The 25357-nt window shown below is 41.3% G+C and overlaps 1 protein-coding gene across 1 annotated transcript in view; it reads right to left on the reverse strand.

The window, feature by feature from the left end:
- Nucleotides 1–275: 275 nt before the first annotated feature.
- The window catches only part of RNF175 (ring finger protein 175), a 58948-nt gene continuing 33866 nt past the window's right edge, over nt 276–25357 (reverse strand). Inside the window, 6 exon segments of the mRNA XM_082391484.1 lie at nt 276–482; nt 485–486; nt 8430–8531; nt 11566–11699; nt 16152–16272; nt 20588–20695. Of these exon segments, the coding sequence (XP_082247610.1) occupies nt 367–482; nt 485–486; nt 8430–8531; nt 11566–11699; nt 16152–16272; nt 20588–20695 (583 nt within the window). The 3' untranslated portion in view covers nt 276–366.

The raw sequence follows: 25357 nt of genomic DNA on the forward strand, positions 1-25357 counted from the left end.
ATAAGAAGGTATTTGTTGTAACTCAACGTTGTACATGAGGAGTACTTCGCAAACCTCTGAAACACGCCTCAGATGAGATCACTGTAAGCCAAAGTAGAGGTGGGATGTCCACAGTACCAAATGTGTCAGATGCGATGATTACAAAATGATTGTAATCGGAAGGATGCAAAACATGCTTTATTTGTTTATTCCATTGCTCAGCTTCTCTTTAAATTCTTTCCACACAAAGTGCCAGTTGTTACTCAGTTCTCTAAATTCTTGGGGTCATCTCTAAAATTAGAAAAGAATATCAATATTAAATGTAGGATTAAGGATTAGAAAATATTTCAACATGCAATACATTGCTTCTTGGGTAGGTGTGCCATGCTATTCCAGCCCTAGTGAATAATTAATGCCTTGGACGATTCCTATCACCACGGGTTGCCAGGCCACCAGAAAACGAAGCCAGTCCAGGATTTGCCCATATAAAAAGTGTGTGTGGAGGAGCTTCAAAATGGCGGAAGAATAAGACATGGAGATCACCTTCTTCCCCACAAATACATGAAAAATACATCTACATGTGGAACAACTCCTACAGAACACCTACTGAATGCTGGCAGAAGACCTCAGACCTCCCAAAAGGCAAGAAACTCCCCACGTACCTGGGTAGGGTAAAAGAAAAAAGAAAAAACTGAGACAAAAGAATAGGGACGGGACCTGCACCAGTGGGAGGGAGCTGTGAAGAAGGAAAGGTCTCCACACACTAGGAAGCCCCTTCACAGGCGGAGATGGCAGGTGGCGGAGGGAGGAAGCTTCGGAGCCACGGAGGAGAGCGCAGCCACAGGGGTGGGGAGGGCAAAGCAGAGAGATTCCCGCACAGAGGACGGGTGCCGACCAGCACTCACCAGCCCGAGAGGCTTGTCTGCTTACCCGCCGGGGTGGGCGGGGGCTGGGAGCTGAGGCTCGGGCTTCGGTCGGATCGCAGGGAGAGGGCTGGGGTTGGCGGCGTGAACACAGCCTGAAGGGGCTAGTGCGCCACAGCTAGCCGGGAGGGAGTCCGGGAAAAAGTCTGGAGGTGCGGAAGAGGCAAGAGACTTTTTCTTGCCTCTTTGTTTCCTGGTGCGCGAGGAGAGGGGATTAAGAGTGCTGCTTAAAGGGGCTCCAGAGAGGGGCGCGAGTCGCGGCTATCAGTGTTGACCCCAGAGACGGGCATGGGACGCTAAGGCTGCTGCTGCTGCCACAAAGAAGCCTGTGTGCAAGCACAGGTCACTCTCCACACCACCCCTCACGGGAGCCTGTGCAGCCCGCCACTGCAGGGTCCCGTGATCCAGGGACAACTTCCCCAGGAGAACGCACGGCGCGCCTCAGGCTGCTGCAACGTCATGCTGGGCTCCGCCGCTGCAGGCTCGCCCCACATTCCTTACCCATCCCTCCACCCAGCCAGAGTGAGCAAGAGCCCCCGAAGCAGCTGCTCCTTTAACCCCGTCCTGTCTGAGTGAAGAACAGACGCCCTCAGGCGAACTACACACAGAGGCAGGGCCAAATCCAAAGCTGAACCCCGGGAGCTGTGCGAACAAAGAAGAGAAAGGGAAATTTCTCCCAGCAGCCTCAGGAGCAGTGGATTAAATCTCCACAATCAACTTGAGGTACCCTGCATCTGTGGAATACCTGAATAGACAACGAATCATCCCAAATTGAGGGGGTGGACTTTGGGAGCAACGATATATACATATTTTTCCCTTTTGCTCTTTTTGTGAGTGTGTATGTGTATGCTTCTGTGTGTGATTTTGTCTCTATAGCTTTGCTTTTACCATTTGTCCCAGGGTACGGTCTGTCCGTCGTTTTTTGTTTTTGTTTTTGTTTTAGTATAGTTTTTAGCACTTGTTATCATTGGTGGATTTGTTTTTTGGTTTGGTTGCTCTCTTCTTTCTTTCTTTCTTTTTTTATTACTTAAAAATTTTTTTTAATAATTATTTTTTATTTTAATAACTTAAATTTAATTTAATTTAATTTAATTTTATCTTCTTTCTTTCTTTCTTTTTCTCCCTTTAATTCTGAGCTGTGTAGATGACAGGCTCTTGGTGCTCCAGCCAGGCATCAGGGCTGTGCCTCTCAGGTGCGAGAGCCAAGTTCAGGACATTTGTCCACAAGAGACCTCCCAGCTTCACGTAATAACAAACGGAGAATATCTACCAGAGATCTCCATCTCAACACCAAGACCCAGCTCCACTCAACAACCAGCAAGCTACCGTGCTGGACACCCTATGTCAAACAGCTAGCAAGACAGGAACACAATGACACCCATTAGCAGAGAGGCTGCCTAAAATCATAATAAGGCCATAGATGTCCCAAAACACACCACCAGACATGGACCTGCCAACCAGAAAGACAAGATCCAGCCTCATCCACCAGAACGAAGGCACTAGTCCCCTCCAGCAGGAAGCCTACACAACCCACTGAACCAACCTTAGCCACTGGGGGCAGACACCAAAAACAACGGGAACTACAAACCTGCAGCCTGTGAGAAGGAGACCCCAAACACAGTAAGTTAAGCAAAATGAGAGGACAGAGAAACCCACAGCAGATGAAGGACCAAGGTAAAAACTCACCAGACCTACCAAATGAAGAGGAAATAGGCAGTCTGCCTGAAAAAGAATTCAGAGTAATGATAGTAAAGATGATCCAAAATCTTGGAAATAGAACAGAGAAAATACAAGAAACGTTTAACAAAGACCTAGAAGAACTAAGAGCAAACAAACAGTGATGAACAACACAATAAATGAAATTAAAAATTCTCTAGCCCTCTGCCCCCCGTCCCCCACCGTGGCCGGCAGACGAGGCGAAATTTGGTTGCCTGTTGGCCTTAACACATGCCTTCAAATTACAAAACAAGATTTACTACTAGGTACACATTGGAAGAAGCAGGTGTTGATACCACTGGAACTTTGTCTTGCAAATCAAAGAGGAAATGAAAAATTACCTAGAAACAAATGACAATGGAAACACAACAACCCCAAATCTATGGGATGCAGAAAAGCAGTTCTAAGACGGAAGTTTATAGCAATACAACCCTACCTTAAGGAACAAGAAACATCTCAAATAAAAAACCCAATCTTACACCTAAAGCACTTAGAGAAAGAAGAATAAAAAACCCCCAAAGTTAGCAGAAGGAAAGAAATCATAGAGATCAGATCAGAAATAAATGAAAAAGAATTGAAGGAAATGATAGCAAAGATCACTAAAACTAAAAGCTGGTTCCTTGAGAAGATAAACAAAATTGATAAACCATTAGACACACTTATCAGTAAAAAAGGGAGAAGACTCAATTCAATAGAAATAGAAATGAAAAAGGAGAAGTAACAACTGACACTGCAGAAATACAAAGGATCATGAGAGATTACTACAAGCAACACTGCCAATAAAATGGACAACCTGGAAGAAATTGACAAATTCTTAGAAATGCACACCCTTCTGAGACTGAACCAGGAAGAAATAGAAAATATGAACAGACCAATCACAAGCACTGAAATTGAAACTGTGATTAAAAATCTTCCAACAAATAAAAGCCCAGGACCAGATGGCTTCACAGGTGAATTCTATCAAACATTTAGAGAAGAGCTAACACCTATCCTTCTCAAACTCTTGCAAAATATAGCAGAGGGAGGAACACTCCCAAACTCATTCTATGAGGCCACCATCACCCTGATACCAAAACCAGACAAAGATGTCACAAAGAAAGAAAACTACAGGTGAATATCACTGATGAACATAGATGCAAAAATCCTCAACAAAATACTAGCAAACAGAATCCAACAGCACATTAAAAGGATCATACACCATGATCAAGTGGGGTTTATCCCAGGAATGCAAGGATTCTTCAATATACGCAAATCAACCAAAGTGATACATCATATTAACAAATTGAACGAGAAAAACCATATGATCATCTCAATAGATGCAGAGAAAGCTTTCGACAAAATTCAACACCCATTTATGATAAAAGCCCTGCAGAAAGTAGGCATAGAGGGAACTTTCCTCAACATACTAAAGGTCATATATGACAAACCCACAGCCAACATTGTCCTCAATGGTGAGAAACTGAAACCATTTCCACTAAGATCAGGAAGAAGACAAGTTTGCCCACTCTCACCACTATTATTCAACATAGTTTTGGAAGTGTTAGCCACAGCAATCAGAGAAGAAAAAGAAATAAAAGGAATCCAAATCGGAAAAGAAGAAGTAAAGCTGTCACTGTTTGCAGATGACATGATACTATACATAGAGAATCCTAAAGATGCTACCAGAAAACTGCTAGAGCTAATCAATGAATTTGGTAAAGTAGCAGGATACAAAATTAATGCACAGAAATCTCTTGCATTCCTATACACTAATGATGAAAAATCTGAAAGTGAAATTAAGAAAACACTCCTGTTTACCATTGCAACAAAAAGAATAAAATATCTAGGAATAAACCTACCTAAGGAGACAAAAGACCTGTATGCAGAAAATTATAAGACACTGAGGAAAGAAATTAAAGATGATACAAATAGATGGAGAGATATACCATGTTCTTGGATTGGAAGAATCAACATTGTGAAAATGACTCTACTACCCAAAGCAATCTACAGATTCAATGCAATCCCTATCAAACTACCACTGGCATTTTTCACAGAACTAGAACAAAAAATTTCACAATTCGCATGGAAACACAAAAGACCCCGAATAGCCAAAGCAATCTTGAGAATGAAAAATGGAGCTGGAGGAATCAGGCTCCCTGACTTCAGACTATATTACAAAGCTACAGTAATCAAGACAGTTTGGTACTGGCACAAAAACAGAAATATAGAGCAATGGAACAGGATAGAAAGCCCAGAGATAAACCCACACACATATGGTCACCTTATCTTTGATAAAGGAGGCAAACATATACAGTGGAGAAAAGACAGCCTCTTCAATAAGTGGTGCTGGGAAAACTGGACAGCTACATGTAAAAGTATGAAATTAGAACACTCCCTGACACCATACACAAAAATAAACTCAATATGGATTAAAGACCTAAGTGTAAGGCCAGACATTATCAAACTCTGAGAGGAAAACATAGGCAGAACACTCTATGACATAAATCACAGCAAGATCCTTTTTGATCCACCTCCTAGAGAAATGGAAATAAAAACACAAATAAACAAATGGGACCTAATGAAACTTCAAAGCTTTTGCACAGCAAAGGAAACCATAAACAAGACCAAAAGACAACCCTCAGAATGGGAGAAAATATTTGCAAATGAAGCAACTGACAAAGGATTAATCTCCAAGATTTACAAGCAGCTCATGCAGCTCAATAACAAAAAAACAAACAACCCAATCCAAAAATGGGCAGAAGACCTAAATAGACATTTCTCCAAAGAAGATATACAGATGGGCAACAGACACATGAAAGAATGCTCAACATCATTAATCATTAGAGAAATGCAAATCAAAACTACAATGAGATATCATCTCACACCAGTCAGAATGGCCATCATCAAAAAATCTAGAAACAATAAATGCTGGAGAGGGTGTGGAGAAAGGGGAACCCTCTTGCACTGTTGGTGGGAATGTAAATTGATACAGCCACTATGGAGAACAGTATGGAAGATCCTTAAAAAACTACAAATAGAACTACCATACGACCCAGCAATCCCACTACTGGGCATATACCCTGAGAAAACCATAATTCAAAAAGAGTCATGTACCAAAATGTTCCTTGCAGCTCTATTTACAATAGCCAGGACATGGAAGCAACCTAAGTGTCCATCATCAGATGAATGGATAAAGAAGATGTGGCACATATATACAATGGAATGTTACTGAGCCATAAAAAGAAACGAAATTGAGTTATCTGTAGTGAGGTGGATGGACCTAGCGTCTGTCATACAGAGTGAAGTAAGTTTGAAAGAGGGAAACAAATACCATATGGTAACACATATATATGGAATCTAAAAAACAAACCAAAAAATGGTCATGAAGAACCTAGGGGCAAGATGGGAATAAAGACGCAGACCTACTAGAGAATGGAATTGAGGATGCGGGGAGGGGGAAAGGTAAGCTGGGAGAAAGTGAGAGAGTGGCATGGACATATATACCCTACCAAATGTAAAACTGATAGCTAGTGGGAAGCAGCCGCATAGCACAGGGAGATCAGCTCGGTGCTTTGTGACCACCTAGAGGGGTGGGATAGGGAGGGTGGGAGGGAGGGAGATGCAAGAGGGAGGAGATATGGGGATATATGTATAGGTATAACTGATTCACTTTGTTATAAAGCAGAAAGTAACACACCATTGTAAAACAGTTATACTCCAATAAAGATGTTAAAAAAAAAAAAGAAAAAAGTGTATGCGCTCTGAGCTGAATCTCAGTTAAGGAGGTTCCTCTACCTACAGCCACGTAGCAGAAATAGTCATTGTTATTTACACTACACCTAGTTTCCAAAAATAAATCGAATCCATCCACTTTAAAATCCCCAAATATCATAATCCCAAACAAGAATTAAAGGCCATGGTCACATACTAAAAAAAAGAGGAAAGAGGGGAATGGTTACAGTGGAAAACCAAGAATAATGGGAACTACCGTAGTGAGCAAAAACAGCTCTGGCAGGAGAACTGTCAGCTCATCAGAGGGAACTCATTGCATATTACAAAGAAAAACATTAGTTCATAGATACTACATACGTTATCCTGGTATCTTTGATAAATTGTACTAAGGGAACTTAATTAATACCCGGTATCTCTGTTAGCAATGTTCTACACAGAAAGGCAGAGTTTTCACATGTAGCTTTTATCTTACACTGAGTCTCAATAAAGAGTACATGTATTTCTTTAGCTGCCTTAGAAGAATGACGATTGTTGTTAGGATGTTACATTCAGAAATAAAGTTCTGTATCTCATAGGGGAAAAAAAAGAATACATGTAGTATTCAAAAGTTTCTTCTCTCAAGACCATTTCTTTCTCTCAGAGAAACCAATTGTCCTTTGTTATTTAAATGATTGTTAAGGTGACATTTATGATCATATCACCAATTTTATAACAAAGATTTATTTACTGCAGTTTCACAAGTAAGTTATTAACCAAAAGCTGTTCTGGACTCGTGTTAGGATGAGTGGAGGAGAGGAAGGCTCATGACAGGCCTTCAGCCTTGCCTGTGCCTGCCTCGCAGGGACTCTGCGAGGAAGGCCAGGCCTGGGAAGGGAGCTGGTGGCCGCAGAGGGTGCTCTCTGTTGTTGGCGTGCGGCTCCGAGATCCAGGGGCCCACGCACGCTGCCTCCTCCACTGCCCTGCTTGCAAGTCCTTCCTTGGTTTGCAGCCCCCAGATATGGGGGCATTGCTGCCAACAGCTGCCAGTTCAAACTAAACAGGGTTTGAAAGGTCGGCAGGGCAGGGAGCAGGGTGGGGGTCTCCTTTAGCACTGTGAATGCAGGTGACTGGAACTCAGAAGGAACAGTAAGGCTGTCACTTAGGAGAAGAGCGAGTACTTGGCAGGCAGAAACCATCCCATCAGTGCTCTTCTGCTTAAGGGGGGATATGTTTTAGTTCCATTTACACCCCTGGAAGATATACACTCTGGTCTTGCGCCAGTGGGGGGTTGAGGGCTAAGTCTTTGTAGTCAGCTCTGGATGGGGACATTCCCTTCCTGTGACCTTAAGGAGATTTGGGTTTATTCAGTTAGGGATCCCTGCTGTCTATAAAAATCCTTTTGCTGCCATTTGCTGAGCAAATCTGTAGTAGGTCTTCACTCCTTTCAATATTATTATTACTTAGGTTAGCCTAAGAAAAGATGAGCTGTAGCAAGGAATTAAAAAAGCCAAAATTCAGGGGAAAAACCCCTACTCGTGTCTGGAAATAATACAATTTGGTACACCTTAAAAATACTTTTCTATTCTAGCTCACATTTGGGGCCTTTAAAATTTCAATTCTAATCTATTTGTCTCCCCACCCACTCATCCCATCCACCTGTTACCTATCATCTATCTGTTTGCCTATCTATCTATTATCTATCTGTCTATATCTATCTATCTATCTATCTATCTATCTATCTATCTATCTATCTATCTATCATCTATCTATCTACCTATCTATCTATCTGTCTACCTACTTACCTACCTACCTATCTTATCCTTCCATATATTCACCTATCTTTCGCAATGTCCCATCACATTTCCACTAAAGCCCTAATAGTGGAATATGTGGAATATGAAGAGTAGAATGTATCTTTTTTGGCATTTAATTTCCTAACTAGAATAGTAACGTAAGCACAGGGGAGAAAAGAAACCAGAAAGTTGTTTTGAAATAGGTGGTTAGGGAGAACAGAATGTTTTCTGCTGTACCTATAATGAAGATAAGGAAAGTTTAGATTAAAGAATACATCACCAGAAAAACATTTAAGATAATATTTCATAACTTTATAAAAAAGGATACAGGTTATTGATCATCCTCTTCAAATCGACCTTCTCTTTGCAGTAAGGGCACGTCTGCTTTTTACCAATAATACACCAACCTCGGTTGCAGAATTCATGAAAGCTTAGGGATCTTGTTAGGGAAGCTTCTGGATATTAAAGGGCAAGGTCTGCTTCATGATGATGTAATGGAAGTGATCCCACCTGTAGGGCGGAGTGGTGGAGGTGGGAATGGCTCTCAGTTATGACTCAGTTGTGTCCATCACTCTCTTAGGGAGATTCTGCAGGACAAGGGAACCACCAAGTCCCAGAGGAGCCTGGAGTCAGAGCTGCAATAGCTTATGACCCTGAGGAATTTACTGATCTTCTTGGCCTTACGTGTTCTTACCTCACTCGATTCTTGTGATTAAATTAGATAAAGAATGTGGACATGGTTTTTTACAGGAATGTCTTACATATACATATCATTGTATTTCTCTGTCTCGCTTATCATGCATTTTTCTGTGTTTACCGTAGAATCTCTCCATTCGGCTTTTTGTGCACCTACTCACTACCTACTATGTATGTAACCAGACTTGTCTTAGGCACTAGACAAGTTTAAATTATTTGTGGTCAAGAATTTGTACAAATATTTCTGTTAGCTTCATAAGTTTTTTCTCAACTTTTTATTACTGATAAAGGGCCAGTTATTTTTTAATAGAATATAAACCTATAATGAACATCTAAAACTCTAGGCATTTACAGATTCAGTTGTACACATCCCCTTGTCCAGAAAGTTTGACCCTTTGGCCCCAAAGTTGCCAGTGAACTGTATGTTTTCCTGCAGCACCAGGGACGGAGTCTTACAGAGCACAAGTCACTCTGTGTCATGACTTTCTGTGTATTTACATTTCTCTCTGGGCAATATGTTACCTGTGGGACCATGACTCATCCATCTCTGTGCTCAGCACCTTAAGCAGTACCTAAATGCCTACTTATTGAACAAATATTTGAATGAATCATTGAAAACTTATTACTTTTGCAAATGTATTTCCCCCAGGTTCCACAGCTTATAGATTTGGGTAAAATGATTAACTATAATGAGATCCATCATGTTGATTTATGTCTACAGTTGTTGACCCCAGTGTGGCTTTCTGGATCAAGATCACACAATGTGCTGCCTGGCCTGCTACACACCTGTGTGAACGACAATCATGTTCCTTCTCTAACAGACGGAGGGTATGAAGGTGGAGGCAAGTCAAGGCCATGTAGATGATTCCTCAATATTAGATCTGTGTGCAACTAAGAGTTCCCACTCTTTTATGTTCTTGGCGTTGGGGTCACGTTTGCAACGTGCTTGGGTTAACATACAGTGTATTATAACAAAGATTCTGAATCACAGCCCATACAGCTCTTCATTCAAAAGGGCTGGAGTACAGCCCCTTCTTCCAGATAGGTATGGCATTCAGGGGTCATCGAGCCAGCATCGAAATGTCCATCTCCTCTTTAATATTCTCTTTCATCTTCAAAATCTCGTCTGCAAAGCTTCCACACTGGTAGAATTGCCGCAGAGCAAGACTCAGATCCCCGCCCCCTTGTTAATATGATTCCGGTTTGCCCACTCCTTGTTAATATGACTCATGCTAAAATGGGCCATTAATAATACTCCTTGAAAAGCAAATTTAAAGGTGACTACATTTTCGATCACATATGCACACATGTACAACAATCCCTAAGGGCTTTTAAAGGTGAAGAGAGAGAAAATACTTCCACTTGCAAATGGCAGAAGGGGCTCTGTTCCAAAATTTGAAAAGTAAATCATATTTAAAACTAGGACCAGACTTGGAAAATTTCTACTAAGAATGATAGTTTTTTGGGAAAGGTATCACACTGAGAAACCACATAGACTTCCACATGGGGTATCTTTATGTTTCTCACCTTAAAATGTTAAGACTTAAAAGTTGGAATAATACATTTCAGATGAATTTGGTCCAGTTTTTGACTCTCAGGATTGAATAAATGGAATCTGTCCAGATTAAACAGAATCAAATCATGAGTGCTGCACATCTAGGGTATTACTGATTGAGTTAGGTGGGCTTCAGAGGCAAAAGACAGATGGTTTAACCACCTCATAATGCCAGAGCTTTGAACTGACTGAGTGCATAACAATATTATAAAATTGATATTGTACTATAAAATAAAGATAAATGATGCCTTTTTTTCCCTCTCTTAAGAAAAGAATTAAAATACTGATTGTTGGCCAACGCAAACACAACTCTGGTATCCAGAGTTACTTGCTCAGGCAGGGCAGGCTACTGGGCTCTTGACCTCAGCATCTTTCAGCACATGGAGATCTTCCTCACGGTTACTGGAGTCCCAGAGGATGCTGGTTTCCAGGCCCAGGCTGGTCTGGTCCCTAATACCTAAAGATCCCTCAGCCAGGAGATAGCGATTTGGGGTACAGCCCATAGGCAGAGGAACCAAATAGTCCAAGAATTGGGTGCTCACGTTTTGGTCCCTCCTTGTGTAACTTAAGGTGTCCTGCTGCCTGTGACGTTATCCTCTTTTCAAGACCAAAGCTGATACTTGGCTTCCCCCATCACCACTGTTGACACAAGCAGGTTCCTAAGGATTATTTCCAGGCAAAGAACACCACTTTGTCGTTCTTGTTCCTGTGAGACTCAGACACGGGCTCCACCTGGAGAGTCCTGAGTTCCTCCCTGCACCTGAAACTTCACTCTGTTTTTCACTCCCCAACCCTTTCTCTCTCTTGTCCTTCTTGGCTACCTGTTCGCTTATAGCTTCGCCAGCTTTCCCAGCCAGCCTCTGCACAGATGCTGCAGCCCTCCTGTCTGTGTGGCATGAAGATTCCTTTTTAAAAAAGAAATTACTGGAGGAGGAGGAGGTTCACCTCCTGCTAATTAAGAACAGTTCATTATTCAGCAGGGATTGCCAGAAAGTCTCAAAAAGAAGATGGGTGGGAGGATAAAGGCTTGGGGTTTGGGGATGAGCATTAAGCAAGGCAGAGGGTGGGGGTAAGGGGAGGAGGGGAAGGAGGAGGGAAGTGATGAGACAGTCTTCCCTGACTGGCTATGTCCCATGCCCGACACAGATTATCTGAAAATTGCCTCCTGGCACTGGCTTGATGAAGACCAAAGGGTCTCCCATGAAAAGGATACACATGCTTGCACGAAAGCTGGTAGGTGTTTTCAATGGGTCCTTCTTCATCGAGCACCACGATGATCTTCTGCCCACAGATGGCACAGATGTTGTCTGACAAGCTCCTGGTGGGCATCCCACTGACTCTGTAGAACTGTTGGGGGAAAGGCACAGAGCACCACCATTCTCGGAACACAGGGAAGCCACTGCCAGGCTTGGGAACATAGTCTTTACTGTTTCTCTGTTGGTTTAGAACTTGAAACACTTTTTCCCATAGGGACAATGCTACTGTGGGGTAAATATTTCTAGGCAAAACCCCACTGAACCCCAAATGGACCCAAAGCACATCGCTAATTATAACTACCTAACCTCCCCACCAAGGAATCCTTTGAGAGGAACAGTTTTTATCCAGAGCTGTAAGTTCAGACTCACACGGGAAGCTTTTTAAGCTCACCCAGAGCCTGATCCTTCCCTTTATTTTCCTGGAGACTCTGATTCATAGATCTGGAGTAAACCCAGGCATCTATGTATCTTTTAATTAATTTTAATATAATTAAAATTTTAATATAATCCCAAGTGATTATACGGAGCACACAGACTAATCCCATTAGAAGGCAATGCATCCAGAACCCTAATTTAAGGCACTGCGTCTCCCCAGGGCTGCAGATGAGGAGTGATTCTCAACATTGGCAGCACATTAGAATGTCTCAGAAGCTTTTTTAAAAATAAAATATTTATTTTATAATAGCTTTAAACTTAAAGATACGAAGATAGTACAGAGTTCCCATACCAAGTTTCCCCTACGAGTAACATCTTATATTAGTATGGTACATTTGTCACAATTAATGAGCCAACATTGATACATTATTATGAAATAAAGTTTATGCTTTATTCAGATTACTTGGTTTTCCCCTAATGTCCTTATTTTGTTTCAAAACCCCACCTAGGATACCATTAATTATCGTGTCTCCTTAGGCTCCTCTTGGCTTTGGCAGTTTCTCAGACTTTGGTTTTTTTCTGACTTTGACAGTTTTGGAGGCAGGTATTTTGTAGAATGTCCTTCAATTGGAATTTAGCTGATGTTTATTCTCTTGATTACGCTGGGGTTATGGTTTTAGGGAGGAAGATAACAGAGGTGAAGTGCCATTCTTACCACACCGTAGCAAGGGTACATGCAGTCAACATGACGTCACTGTTGATGTTGACCTTGATCACCTAGCTTGAGGTAGTGGTTGTCAAATTTCTCCACTATAAAGCTACTCGTCCTTTTACTTCTTTTTATACTGTACTCTTTGGAAGGAAATCATCATCACCATGAGCAGCCCACACTTAAGGAGTGGGAAGTTATAAGTTATGCTCCACCTCTGCATTAGTCAGCATTCTCCAGAGAAATGGAACTGATAGGATATGCATGAGTGTGTGTGTGTGGAGAGAGAGAGAAAGAGAGAGAGAGGGAGGGAGAGACGGAGGGAGGGAGGAGAGGGAGGGAGGGAGAGAGAGACTCATTTTAAAGACTTGGGGCTGGGAAGTCTGAAACCTGGAGGGCAGGCTAGCAGGCTGTAAACTCTGCAAAGAGTTATTTCAGACTTAAGGCAGAATTACTTCTTCTCTGGGAAACTTCAGTTTTTGCCCTTAAGGCCTTCGACTGATTAGCTAAGACCCATCCATATTTTCAAGGGTATTTTCTTTCCCTTAAAGTTAATCATATCTACAAAATACATTCAAAGCAACATGTAGACTGGTGTTTGATCAAACAACTGGACACCAGAGGCTAGTCAAGTTGACACATAACATTTAACCACACAACCTTCTTAAGGGTGGAGTATCTACATAAATTATGTGGAATTCTTCTGCATAGGAGATTTGTCTATTCTCCTCTATTTATTTATTTATTTAATTTATTTATCTATCCAATCATTTATTTATGTCACTATGGACTCATGGATATTTATTCTATACTTTTAGTTATAACCCAATACTATTACTACTACTACTACCTACTATTGTGTTGCTCAAATTGTTTCAGATTTGGCCATTGGGATCTCTTTCAGTTGGCTTCTATGTCTCTTTGACATATCTCCATCATTGTGGGTGTTTTCTTGTGTGGGGTTTTTTTTTTGAGCACTTCCTTACTTTCTGACACTACAAGATACTCCAGGCTCATATTGTATATTCCCTGCCAAGATCAGAATCAGCCATTTTTCCAAGAAGCACTGCTTCCTCTTATTATAGAATGGTATTACAAACCAAGATCTGGGTACTCGGTGTGCTCACTGCTACTGAGGTGTCATTGCTTCTAGGGCTTCGTAGCTGACAGAGCAAGGAAATATGTCTGTATATACTAACCCATGTGTATACACATATCTATAAATATTTCTATATGTATCATCTACATTAAGATACATTAAGCTAAACATGAGTTCAGCCTGGTGTCTTTGACTCATCCATTACTACATAGATCATTCTACCCTTTTCTCCTTGCTTGTATGTAAGCTTCTGAGAGTAAGAAATGTAGCTCCCACAATCGGTCTTCCATTTACTTGGTAGTCCAATTCCAGAATACATGTATAGTGGTATCAAAATTGTTAACCCATAGCCCTGAGGGAAACTACTTTATGAACTAGCATACAGTGTTTATGTATAGTTCCTTTTGCTTTTAATATTAGATCTCCACTCATTTCAAAGTGACTTAGGTCAGCACTTTCCCCCCACCCCCTTCAGTGAGGTTATTTCATACATTTGTAATACAGTTAAACTCTTTTGTCACAGTCTACATTCTATCCTGGCATTCCCTGACATCCTAAATGATTTTTTAAGATTTGCATACATTAAGGTTTACCCCTTCTGCTATAAAATACTGTTGATTTTGACAAATGCATAGTGTCATGTATTCACCATTAGAGTATCATACAGAATAACTTCACCACCCTAACAAATTACCTGTGCTTCACACATTCAACCCTGCTCCCTCCCTAACCCCCTGGCAACCACAGATCTCTTTAGCGTCTCCATAGCTGTACCTTTTTCAAATTGTCATAGAAGTGGAATCGTATAGTATGTAGCCTTTTCAGGCTGGCTTCTTTCACTTAGCAATATATATTTACAATTCATCCAAGTTTGGCATGGCTTAATAGCTCATTCCTTTTCCTAGGGAGCTTTTAAAACAAAGCAGATGCATTGGCTCCACTCCCAGAGTCTGACTTAATTAGTGTGGGGCTTAAGCACTGGGGTGAGAATGGAGAGTGCTCATCCTTTGCTTCCTCTTTACCTCTGTCACAAGTGTGCATGCGCACACACACACACACACACACACACACACACACACACACACACACACCATCAGTTTAAATCACAGATGGCTGTGCCAATGGCTCGAGGCAGGGGTTTTTATGTATCTGGTGGTTGGAAAGAGGATGACAGGAGATGACAAGATGTTGAAGACTGGCGGGGTGGGGTCAGGTGAGAAATCTCCAGGATGTTGGTGCTTAAAGACTTGGTTGTCTTGCCAGGTTAAATCTCTTCTTCCTGGTCCACTGGAGAACAGAGGACATACAACTCTTCTCTTCCTCTCCTGTCCATAAACAAGCACAAGAGACTTTGGGAATTTTTTAAAGGGGGGATGGCTCTGGTTTTTGTTGGAGGAACTAGGAGTGAAAATGCTCCCTCCTGTGCTCACCTTAAACCTTATAAGAAAGGCAGTTGTCTCAGAGATTACACATGCCAGGGCGATTCCAGAATTTCACTACAGAAGTTGGATTCCAGGCTCTAGGAAAAGAGTAAGATGGAGCCTACAGAGATGGGAGATGAAGTCAAGGTCTTGTTTACTCAGTCCTGTCCCATAAAGAGAGGGAGAACAACAGTCCAGAAGTTCACTCTTCTCTTGCCACTCACATTGGTTTTTCCATTTTACATCTGGCTGTGTACCAAAAGACTGGTAGAGGGCAGAGATGTGGAATTTCTGAAACCACTGGGTCTTCCCTGGAGCCCTTGGTATGCAAGTTTTTAAGAGATGTGCATGTGTTAGACACAGATGGATACTCCTAATATCTGAATCTGGAATCCATCTAACCAGAAAGTATATCCATTCTGAGTTTTAATTTTAAGAGAGTTAAAAAAAAACTATTAGGGATTTTTTTAAATTCCAGGGAAGAATATTACAGTTAGAATACATTTAGCACACTTCTTTTGTTTTCTACTTCTTCAAATGCTGTATAATGATAACTGCTGTATAATGATAATGATAACATCATATCTTTATGATGAGCATTACTCTGAGGCATTGGTTGATTCTAAAGTGTTTTATGCGCATCAAATATGACTTTTATTTGCATTAGCAGAGATCAAGGTTTTTGTTATTGCTGAATTTTTACTAATCCTTTATTTTTATTTTTTTAGATTAATTTTTACTAATCCTTTATATGTTGACAATTGGAATATGCTAGACATAGTTACTTCCAGATAATCTGATGCCAGGAGAATCCAGGGAGCAGTTGGGATGACAGAACCAAAAAAGACTTATCTGTTTTTGAAAATGGATGCAAATGTGTAAGATGAGACCATTTTTCCATGTACCATAAATGATTTCAAAGAATGAAAGCAATGCTTCCCCTATAGTAGAAGCCATGTAATCTGAGCAGATCTCTGCAAAGTCTCTCCCCATTACTCCATAGTAGAGGCCATAGAACAAGGGCACGATGCCAAAATCCATGGAATCTCTAGCCTTGATTCTATTGAAAACAACAGTGAAGGGAAATAAGGACGTGGCATTTGCGGGGATGGGTGAGGGCTGCAGCTTGGAAAGTATGGGGTTGACCAAAAAGTTCATTCGGTTTGCCCAAAACCCCGAACGAACTTTTTGGCCAACCCACTAGTCCTGCCATGGTATCTAATAGAGCCTTGGGCCCCCCATTTATTTGTTTAATGTTTCTTTTTTTTTTTTTAATGAAAGAATTTAAAATTCTCTCAATTCCATTCAAATTTTACTACTCAGGGCTAAGTGGACAAAGTCATTATTGAGAGTGTTTAAAGGCTTCTTAGGACTGCAGTGCTGAGACAAGCCAACTCTAACCAGCAGTTCTCAAGCTTGGCTGCGTGTAGAAAAACCTGGGCAGCTTGTAAAAACCTCCATCCCCAGGCTGCACCCTGGGCCAATTACATCAGGCTCTCTGGGGGTGGGGCCTGTGCAGCAATATTTTTGGAGGCTCTCCAGACACCAGGTGATTGCAGTGGTCCGCTAACATTAGGAACCTCTTTAATAGTCCAATGGTTCTCAGCCCTAACTGTAGATTGGAATCACCTGGGGGAGATTTAAACATATACTGATACACGAGCCCACTTTCAGGGGCTCTAATTTAAGTGGCCTGGGCTGAGATAGGGACAGCAGCTAGGGTTGAGAATCCCTGCTATCAAACTTAGATTCTACAGAATGCTTTCAAATACTTTATCTTTCCTAAAAATATTTGAGATGGATATTATTATCCCCAATTTACCTTTGAAAAAATGGAGACTTAGAAATAATGATTTGCTTAACATGACAATTGGTACAAAACAAAACCAGGAATCAAGCGCAAATTTTGAGGCCCTTTGCTGCTATGCCGTGGTTGCCGTGTGTTAATAAAAAAAATCTTTTTGCTAGTTGGATCATATTTCAAATGCACTAGGATTCTCTACGACAACCCCTATTTCTTTTTCAAAGGTAAAGGTTTCTTTAAAAAGTAAATTAGTATCACCTCACACCAGTTAGAATGGGCATCATCAGAAAATCTACAAACAGCAAATGCTGGAGAGGGTGTGGAGGAAAGGGAATCCTCACGCACTGTTGGTGGGAATGTGAATTGATACAGCCACTATGGATAACATAGTTTAAGAACATAGTCCTTAAAAAACTAAAAATAGAATTACCATTTGACCCAGAAATCCCTCTACTGGGCATATACCCAGAGAAAACCATAATTCAAAAAGACACATGCACCCCAATGTTCATTGCAACACTATTTACAATAGCCAGGTCATGGAAGCAACCTAAATGCCCATTGACAGACGAATGGATAAAGAAGATGTGGTACATATATACAATGGAATATTACTCAGCCATAAAAAGGAATGAAATTGGGTCATTTGTAGAGATGTGGATGGATATAGAGACTGTCATACAGAGTGAAGTAAGTCAGAAAGAGAAAAATAAATATTGTACATTAATGCATATATGTGGAATCTAGAAAAATGGTGCAGATGAACAGTTTTGCAAGGCAGAAATAGAGACACAGATGTAGAGAACAAACTTATGGACACCGAGGGGGGAAAGCGGGGGTGGGGACAGGATTGGTGGTGGTGGGATGAATTGGGAGATTGGGATTGACCTATATATACTAATACATATAAAATAGATAACTAATAAGAACCTGCTGTATTAAAAAAAATTCAAAAAGAAAGTAAATGATTAGCTTCTAATGTAATATCTGGATCTTAATCATTGCACTTTTGATGTGCTACCTCTGTAAACAGTCTCAAATACTAGCAATGGATGTAAGTGGGTCTGACTGAGTTGGGAAGGAAGCGGAGAGAGGAGAGACGTTGGGTAGTCTGTCTCTGGAACCTTCTTCTGGTGGTTTTTGTACTCTTAATTTGAGGAGGAAATGGTAAAGGCAGAGAGCTGTGTAGACCTAGAGGGCAGCCATCTTTTGGTAATGCGAACCGGGAATTCCAACACAGCGGGTGGTTTCATCCTTTCAATATTTGAGAATTGGGGCAGTGAGGAAGAATGAAGATGACCTTCCCTCCATGCCCAGGGGAGCACGTATTTATAATCTAATTGATAAAAAGTGTAGCAATGAACTCGTGGTTCCACAGAAAAGAATCTTAATACCATAATGCTCAACAAAAATTAGAAGTGAAAAAAATAGTTCCTTCCCATCGGAAGGGTTAGATTCTTTGAATGCCTCACTATAGGAGAATTCCTGGTTAAGGATCTTAAAATTGTATGGATAATAATCTTGGGGCAACTCTATTCCCAAGTAACTTCATAAAAGTCCTTATGAATACTTTTACATTCATTAAAGTAATACAGACAGTATGCTGAAAAAATAAATCAGTGTCTTTCTATAACTTAAACTAATAATAATAGATCTGTACAGTTATTTTCTATCCCTTTCCTGCTAGAGAATGGTAGGAGTTCCCACTCTGAAAGTTTCATGAAATACTTATAAAATCAGATTGCTATGTTGCCATAGGAAGAGCCCTTCCTCCCAGGGCTGGCTCTCCATCTGATTGTCTTCCTTATTTTATTTATTTATTATTATTTTTTTCAAAATATTTTTTAAAATTTATTTTATTTTTGGCTGTGTTGGGTCTTCATTGCTGCACGCGGGCTTTCTCTAGTTGCAGCGAGCTGGGGCTACTCTTCGTTGCGGTGCATGGGCTTCTCATTGAGGTGGCTTCTCTTGTTGCAGAACATAGGCTTTAGGTATGCAGACTTCAGTAGTTGTGGCATGTGGGCTCAGTAGTTGTGGCTCACGGGCTCTAGAGCACAGGCTCAGTAGTTGTGGCGCACGGGCTTAGTTGCTCCACGGCATGTGGGATCTTCCCGGACCAGGGCTCGAATCTGTGTCCCCTGCATTGGCAGGCGGATTCTTAACCACTGCACAACCAGGGAAGCCCTGTCTTCCTTATTTTATGAGTTAAGGGTTGCTGACCTCTGCCTCTGAATTTCTGTTAAGGTCCTAGAGATTTAGAGTAACTTTGATGTGACAGATCTTCCAGGGAATTTTTCATTTGAGATGTTTTCCATGGCTGTGCAGTATGTCTTACATTCCCTTTCCAGGACATAGGTTGATTACACAGCCTCAGCTCTGCCCTCACCCATAACACATCTCAGCAACCATCTTCACAATGGGAGCATGGTTCTGAGTCATAGATATTATTATCCCAATTTCCTTTATTTCTCCCTAGACTTTCTTGTTTTTTTTATCTCTTCACCTCTTTTTCAGTGAAAGTTTCAGTACTCAGTTTCCTCTTTTCCTAACTGCTCCCAGCAAAAGAGATTTCATGGATACCAGAAACAAAATTCTAGAGCAGTGCTGTCCAGTGGAAATATAGATTGGACAAAATTAAAAGTTTTCCTGTAGCCACACTAAAAAGGTAAAAAGAAACACATGAAATAATTTCACGAATACATCCAGAGTACTATCATCTCAGCATGTAATCGATAGAAAAATTATTTTCTTTTGCTGTCTTTGAAATCCGATGTGTATTTTAGACTTACAGCACCTCTTATGTCATAATTTAAGTGCTCTGTAGTTACATAGGCTAGTGGCTACTGTATTGGACAGCATACTTCTAGAGGTTTTAAGGAAGAAGATCTATAGAAGGAAATGACACTTCAGAATTTTGTGGAAGGGAAATTTGTAGTTCAGTAAGAATTACTCTACCATAAATGTCAGCCTACTTTTTTTGTGTTTGTTTAAATTTATTTACTTTTTGGCTGCATTGGGTCTTTCTTGCTGCGCGCAGTCTTTTCTCTAGTTGCGGCGAGTGGGGGCTACTCTTCGTTGCAGTGTACGGGCTTCTCATTGGGTGGCTTCTCTTGCTGCAGAGCAGGGGCTCTAGGAGCGCAGGCTTCAGTAGTTATGACACTCGGACTCAGTAGTTGTGGCTCACGGGCTTAGTTGCTCCGCGGCATGTGGGATCTTCCCGGACCAGGGCTCGGACCCATGTCCCCTGCATTGGCAGGCGGATTCTTAACCACTGCGCCACCAGGGAAGCCCTGTCAGCCTGCTTTTAATGGTGATCTTTTAAACTTATAGACCACATATAGATTCTCTTTAAAGCTTATAATTTTTGGAAAACTTTTAAATCTGTGGGTTTTCTCTTCCTTTTCTCCTGGTTTTCCCCAGTGATATCTATGATACCAATGATAGGCCTATAAACAACATGTGTGTGGAAAAGTATAGGGCCAAACGTGGCTTGCAGAGACAGAGAACTTGACCAGGTGAATGTTATAAGCAAGTGCTTGGAGATATGAATGTCTTAATTGGAGATACTTACTTGAAAAATAAATTGAATCCACACATTGTAAACATGATAGCCAAATAACCCATAGCACCAAATGCACAGCTGACTTTGTAGATGAGAAGAAACCATTTGTAGACCAATCTGTGGAGTAAAAAATGGGGAGAAGCACAAAACACATACTATAAAACACTATACTATAAAATATTTTACCTTTTTAGAACATTGTTATAAGTCAATTTTTAGTTTCTAAAATTCTATTCATTATGCAATATACAGAACATGAATATATTATATCAGCTAAACCCCATAATAATCTCGAGTTTTAATACACTATCAACAAGCAGTATATAAACAGTACTATCATGCACATGTATTTCTGTGTATATGCATATGTAAATTCATTGTGACTTATTTATGTTCCTCATGTAAAAATGGCCTTCAGGACTGGTTATTCTATATGGGACCCTGCCTACCTTCCTCTCCTCCTTTTCTCATTTGGCCCTAGGTTAGCTTAGAGTGGTTTTGGCAAGAGTACCTTGGAGGCAAGCAAAAGATGGGAAGAGAAGTCTAGAGGAGAGACCCCCAGGAGTTTCTCTTCCCTCCTGCTCCTGCTGCCCCAGCCCCAGGGCAGGCAACACCAGCCCTCACCCCATCGCCTCTCCACTCAAACAGCACCCTACCCTGCAGTCCTGGAACAAGAGTGCCTCAGAATTGTTTTTTCTGCTATGTGGACGGGTCCTTTGTGTGTCCCACACTCACCATGATGACTCCTAAGGCCTTTCCCTCTTCCCACAGGGTCCAAGTGGAGAAGGGAGAGTATGGAGATGGAGGGCAAGAGTGGAGATGATCTAGAAGGAGCCATGTACCCTGTTCATTTCCCTCATTCCAGGCAGTAAAAGGCCCTTAGAAAAACTACAGAAAGGCCACATGGCTGCTTCGTGCCCGAGAGAATGTGGGAAGAGGATGGGGGCACAGCTCCATTCCTGGGACACCGTGGTACCAGGGCCCTGCCCACTGGAACAAGAAGAGAGGGTGGAAGGCGGAGGGCTGGGGGGCCCAGGTTTGGTGCCCAGAGAAGATAGGGGGTGCTGGCACGTTGCACACAAAGGTGAACAATGGCAGGGGGCCCTGTTCGCCCTCAGCCCTTTCCCTCCTCATCCTCTTCAAGCCCTTCTCCTGCATTTCACCCCAAACTTCATTCAGAGTTGCCCTCGAAAACCTTGGCCCCCCCTTTTACCTCTGACCCCTGGAGCCCTGTCCCCAACTCTCACCTTCCCCGACTTCCTCCCTGTTGGAGACATTGCACCAAATGCTATGTTCTATGGTATTACTGATGCAATGTTTCAGCGTTATTTAATTTATTTATTAAAAATTTTTATTGAAGTATAGTTGACTTATGATATTATATTAGTTTCAGGTGTACAACATAGTGAGCTGACATTTTTATGCATTACGAAATGATCACCACTATGAGTCTGGTTACCATCTATCACAATACAAAGTTATTACTATATTATCAACTATACAGGCAGACCTCGCTTTATTGCACTTTGCAGATACTGTGGGGGGTTTTTTGTTTGTTTGTTTGTTTTTACAAATTGAAGGCTTGTGTCAACCCTTTGTCGAGCAAGTCTATAGACGCCAGTTTTTCCAACAGCATTTGCTCACTTTTTGTCTCTGTGTCCCATTTTGGTAATTCTTGCAAGATTTCAAACTTCATTATTATTATATTTGTTATGATGACCTGTGATCAGTGATCTTTGATGTTACTATTTTCATTATTTTGGGGTACCACAAACCACACCCATGTATGATGGCAAACTTAATTGATAAATATTGTGTGTGTTCTGACTGCTCCATCCACTGGCCATTCCCCCATCTCTCTCCCTCTCCTCAGCCCTCTCTATTCCCTGAGACACAACAATATTGAAATCAGACCAATTAATAATCCTACAGTGGTCCCAGTGTTCAAGTGAAAGGAAGAGTTGCGTGTCTCTCACTTTAAATCAGAAGCTAGAAATGATTAAGCATAGTGAGGAAGGCATGTCAAAAGCAGAAATAGGCTGAAAGCTAGGCATCTTGCACCAAACAGTGAGCCAAGTTGTGGATGCAAAGGAAAAGTACTTGAAGGAATTTAAAAGTGCTGCTCCAGTGAACACAGAAATGAAAGTGAAACAGCCTTATTGCTGATGTAGAGAAAGTTTTAGTGGTCTGGATAGAGGATCAAACCAGCCACTACATTCTCTTAAGCCAAAGCCTAATCCAGAGCAAGGCCCTAACTCCCTTCAATTCCCTGAAGGCTGAGAGAGGTGAGGAAGCTGCAGAAGAAAAGTTTTAAGCTAACAGAGGTTGGTTCATAAGATTTAGAGAAAGACGCTATCTCTGTAACACAAAAGTGCAAGGTGAAGCAGTAAGAGCTGCTGCAACAAGAAGCTGCAGCAAGTTACCCATAAGATCTAGCTAAGATAATTAATGACGGTGGCTGTACTAAACAACAGATTTTCAACGCAGACAAAACAGCTTTCTATTGGAAGATGCCTTCTAGGACTTTCACAGCTAGAGAAGAGAAGTCAATGCCTGGCTTCAAAGCTTCAAAGGACAGGCTGACACTCTTGTTAGGGTTTAATGTAGCTGGTGACTTTTAAGTCGAAGCCAATGCTCATCTACCATTCTGAAAATCCTAGGGCCCTGAAGAATTATGCTCAGTCTATTCTGCATCTGCTCTATAAATGGAACAACAAAGCCTACCTGGCAGCACATCTGATTGCAACACGGTTTACTGAATACTTAGTACTCCTCAGAAAAAAAGATTCAAAATATTACTGCTCATTGACAATGCACCTGGTCACTCTAGAGCTCTGATGGAGATGGACAATGAGATTAATGCTTTTATGCTTGCTAACACAACATCCATTCTGCAGCCCATGAATCAAGGACCAATTTCAATTTTCAATTCTTATTATTTAAGAAGTACATTTCATAAGGCTATAGCTGTCATAAATAGTGATTCCGCTGATGGATCTGGGCAAAGTAAATAAAAAACCTTCTGGAAAGGATTCACCATTCTAAATGCCATTAAGAATACTTGTGATTCATGGGAACAGGTAAAAATATCAGCATTGACAGGAGTTTGGAAGAAGCTGATTCCAACCCTCATGGATGACTTTGAGGAACTCAAGACTTCAGTGGAAGAAGGAACTGCAGATGTGGTGGAAATGGCAAGTGAACTAGAATTCGATGTGGAACCTGAAGTTGCGACCAAATTGCTGCAATCTCATGATAAAATTTGAACAAATGAGGAGTTGCTTCTTCTGGATGAGCAAAGAAGGTGGTTTCTTGAGATGGAATCTTCTCCTGGTGAAGATGCTGTGAAGACTGTTCAAAGGACAACAAAGGATTTGGAATATTACGTAAACTCAGTTGATAAAGCAGCAGCAGGGTGTGAGAGGACTGACTCCAATTTTGAGAGAAGTTCTTTGTGGGTAAAATGCTATCAAACAGCACCACATGCTGCAGAGAAATCGTCCATGAAAGAAAGAGTCAATCGATGTGTCAGACTTCGCTGTCTTATTTTAAGAAATGGCCACAGCAGCCCCAGCCTTCAGTGACCACCACCCTGATCAGTCAGCAGCCACCAACATGGAGGCAAGACCCTCCGACAGCAACAAGATTACAACTTGCTGAAGGCTCAGATGATGGTGAGCACATTTTAGCAATACATATTTAAAAATTAAGGTATGTACATCGTTTTTCTGAATATATTTCTATCGCACACTTAATAGGCTACAGTATAGTGTAAGCATATATAGTGTAAACTTTTATGTGCACTGGGGAACCAGAAAACTTGTGTGACTCACTCTATTGTGAAATTCACTTTATTGCAGTGGTCTGGAACCTGATGCAAAAGGTATGCCTGTACATTGCATTCCTGTAACTTACTTACTTTATAACTTGAAGTTCGTACTTCTTTTTTTAAAAATTATTTTATTTATTTATTTATTTAATTTATTTTTGGCTGCCTCAGGACTTAGCTGTGGCATGCGGGATCTTCATTGAGGCACGCGGGATCTTTTGTTGCAGTGCGAGCCCTCTTCATTGTGGTGCGTGGGCTTCTCTCTAGTGACGAGCAGGTTTTCCTCTTCTCTAGTTGTGGCGCGCAGGCTCCAGGGTGTGTGGGATCTGTAGTTGTGGTGTGCAGGCTTAGTTGCCTCGAGGCATGTGGGATCTTAGTTCCCCGATCAGGGATCAAACCCGCATCCCCTGCATTGTAAGACGGAGTCTTTACCACTGGACCACCAGGGAAGTCCCAAAGTTTGTACTTCTTAATTCCTTTTACCTATTTCACCCATTCCTCTACTCCCTTCCCCTGTGGCAACCACTAGTTTGTTCTCTGTATCTATGACTCTGTTTCTGTTTTGTTATGTTTGTTCATTTGTTTGTTTGTTTTTACATCCCACATATAAGTAATATATGGTATTTGTCTTTGTCTGACCTTTAAACTTAGTATAACATCCTCTAGGTCCATCCATGTTGTCCAATCAAAATGCAAAATTCGATACTTTTAATGGCTGAGTAATATTCCATTGTGGGTTTATACCCCATCTTCTTTATCCATTCAGCTATTGATGGACACCTAGGCTGCTTCCATATCTTGGCTATTGTAAATAATGCTGCCATGAACGTGGGGGAGCACACATGTTTTTAAATTAGTGTTTTTGTTTTCTTTGGTTAAATACCCAAAAGAGGAATTGCTGGATGGTAAGGTAATTGTATTTAAACATTTTTTTAAAAGAACCTCCATAC

The sequence above is a fragment of the Balaenoptera borealis genome, assembly GCF_965194805.1.
Source record: "Balaenoptera borealis genome assembly, chromosome: 4".
Taxonomy (NCBI): Eukaryota; Metazoa; Chordata; class Mammalia; order Artiodactyla; family Balaenopteridae; genus Balaenoptera; species Balaenoptera borealis.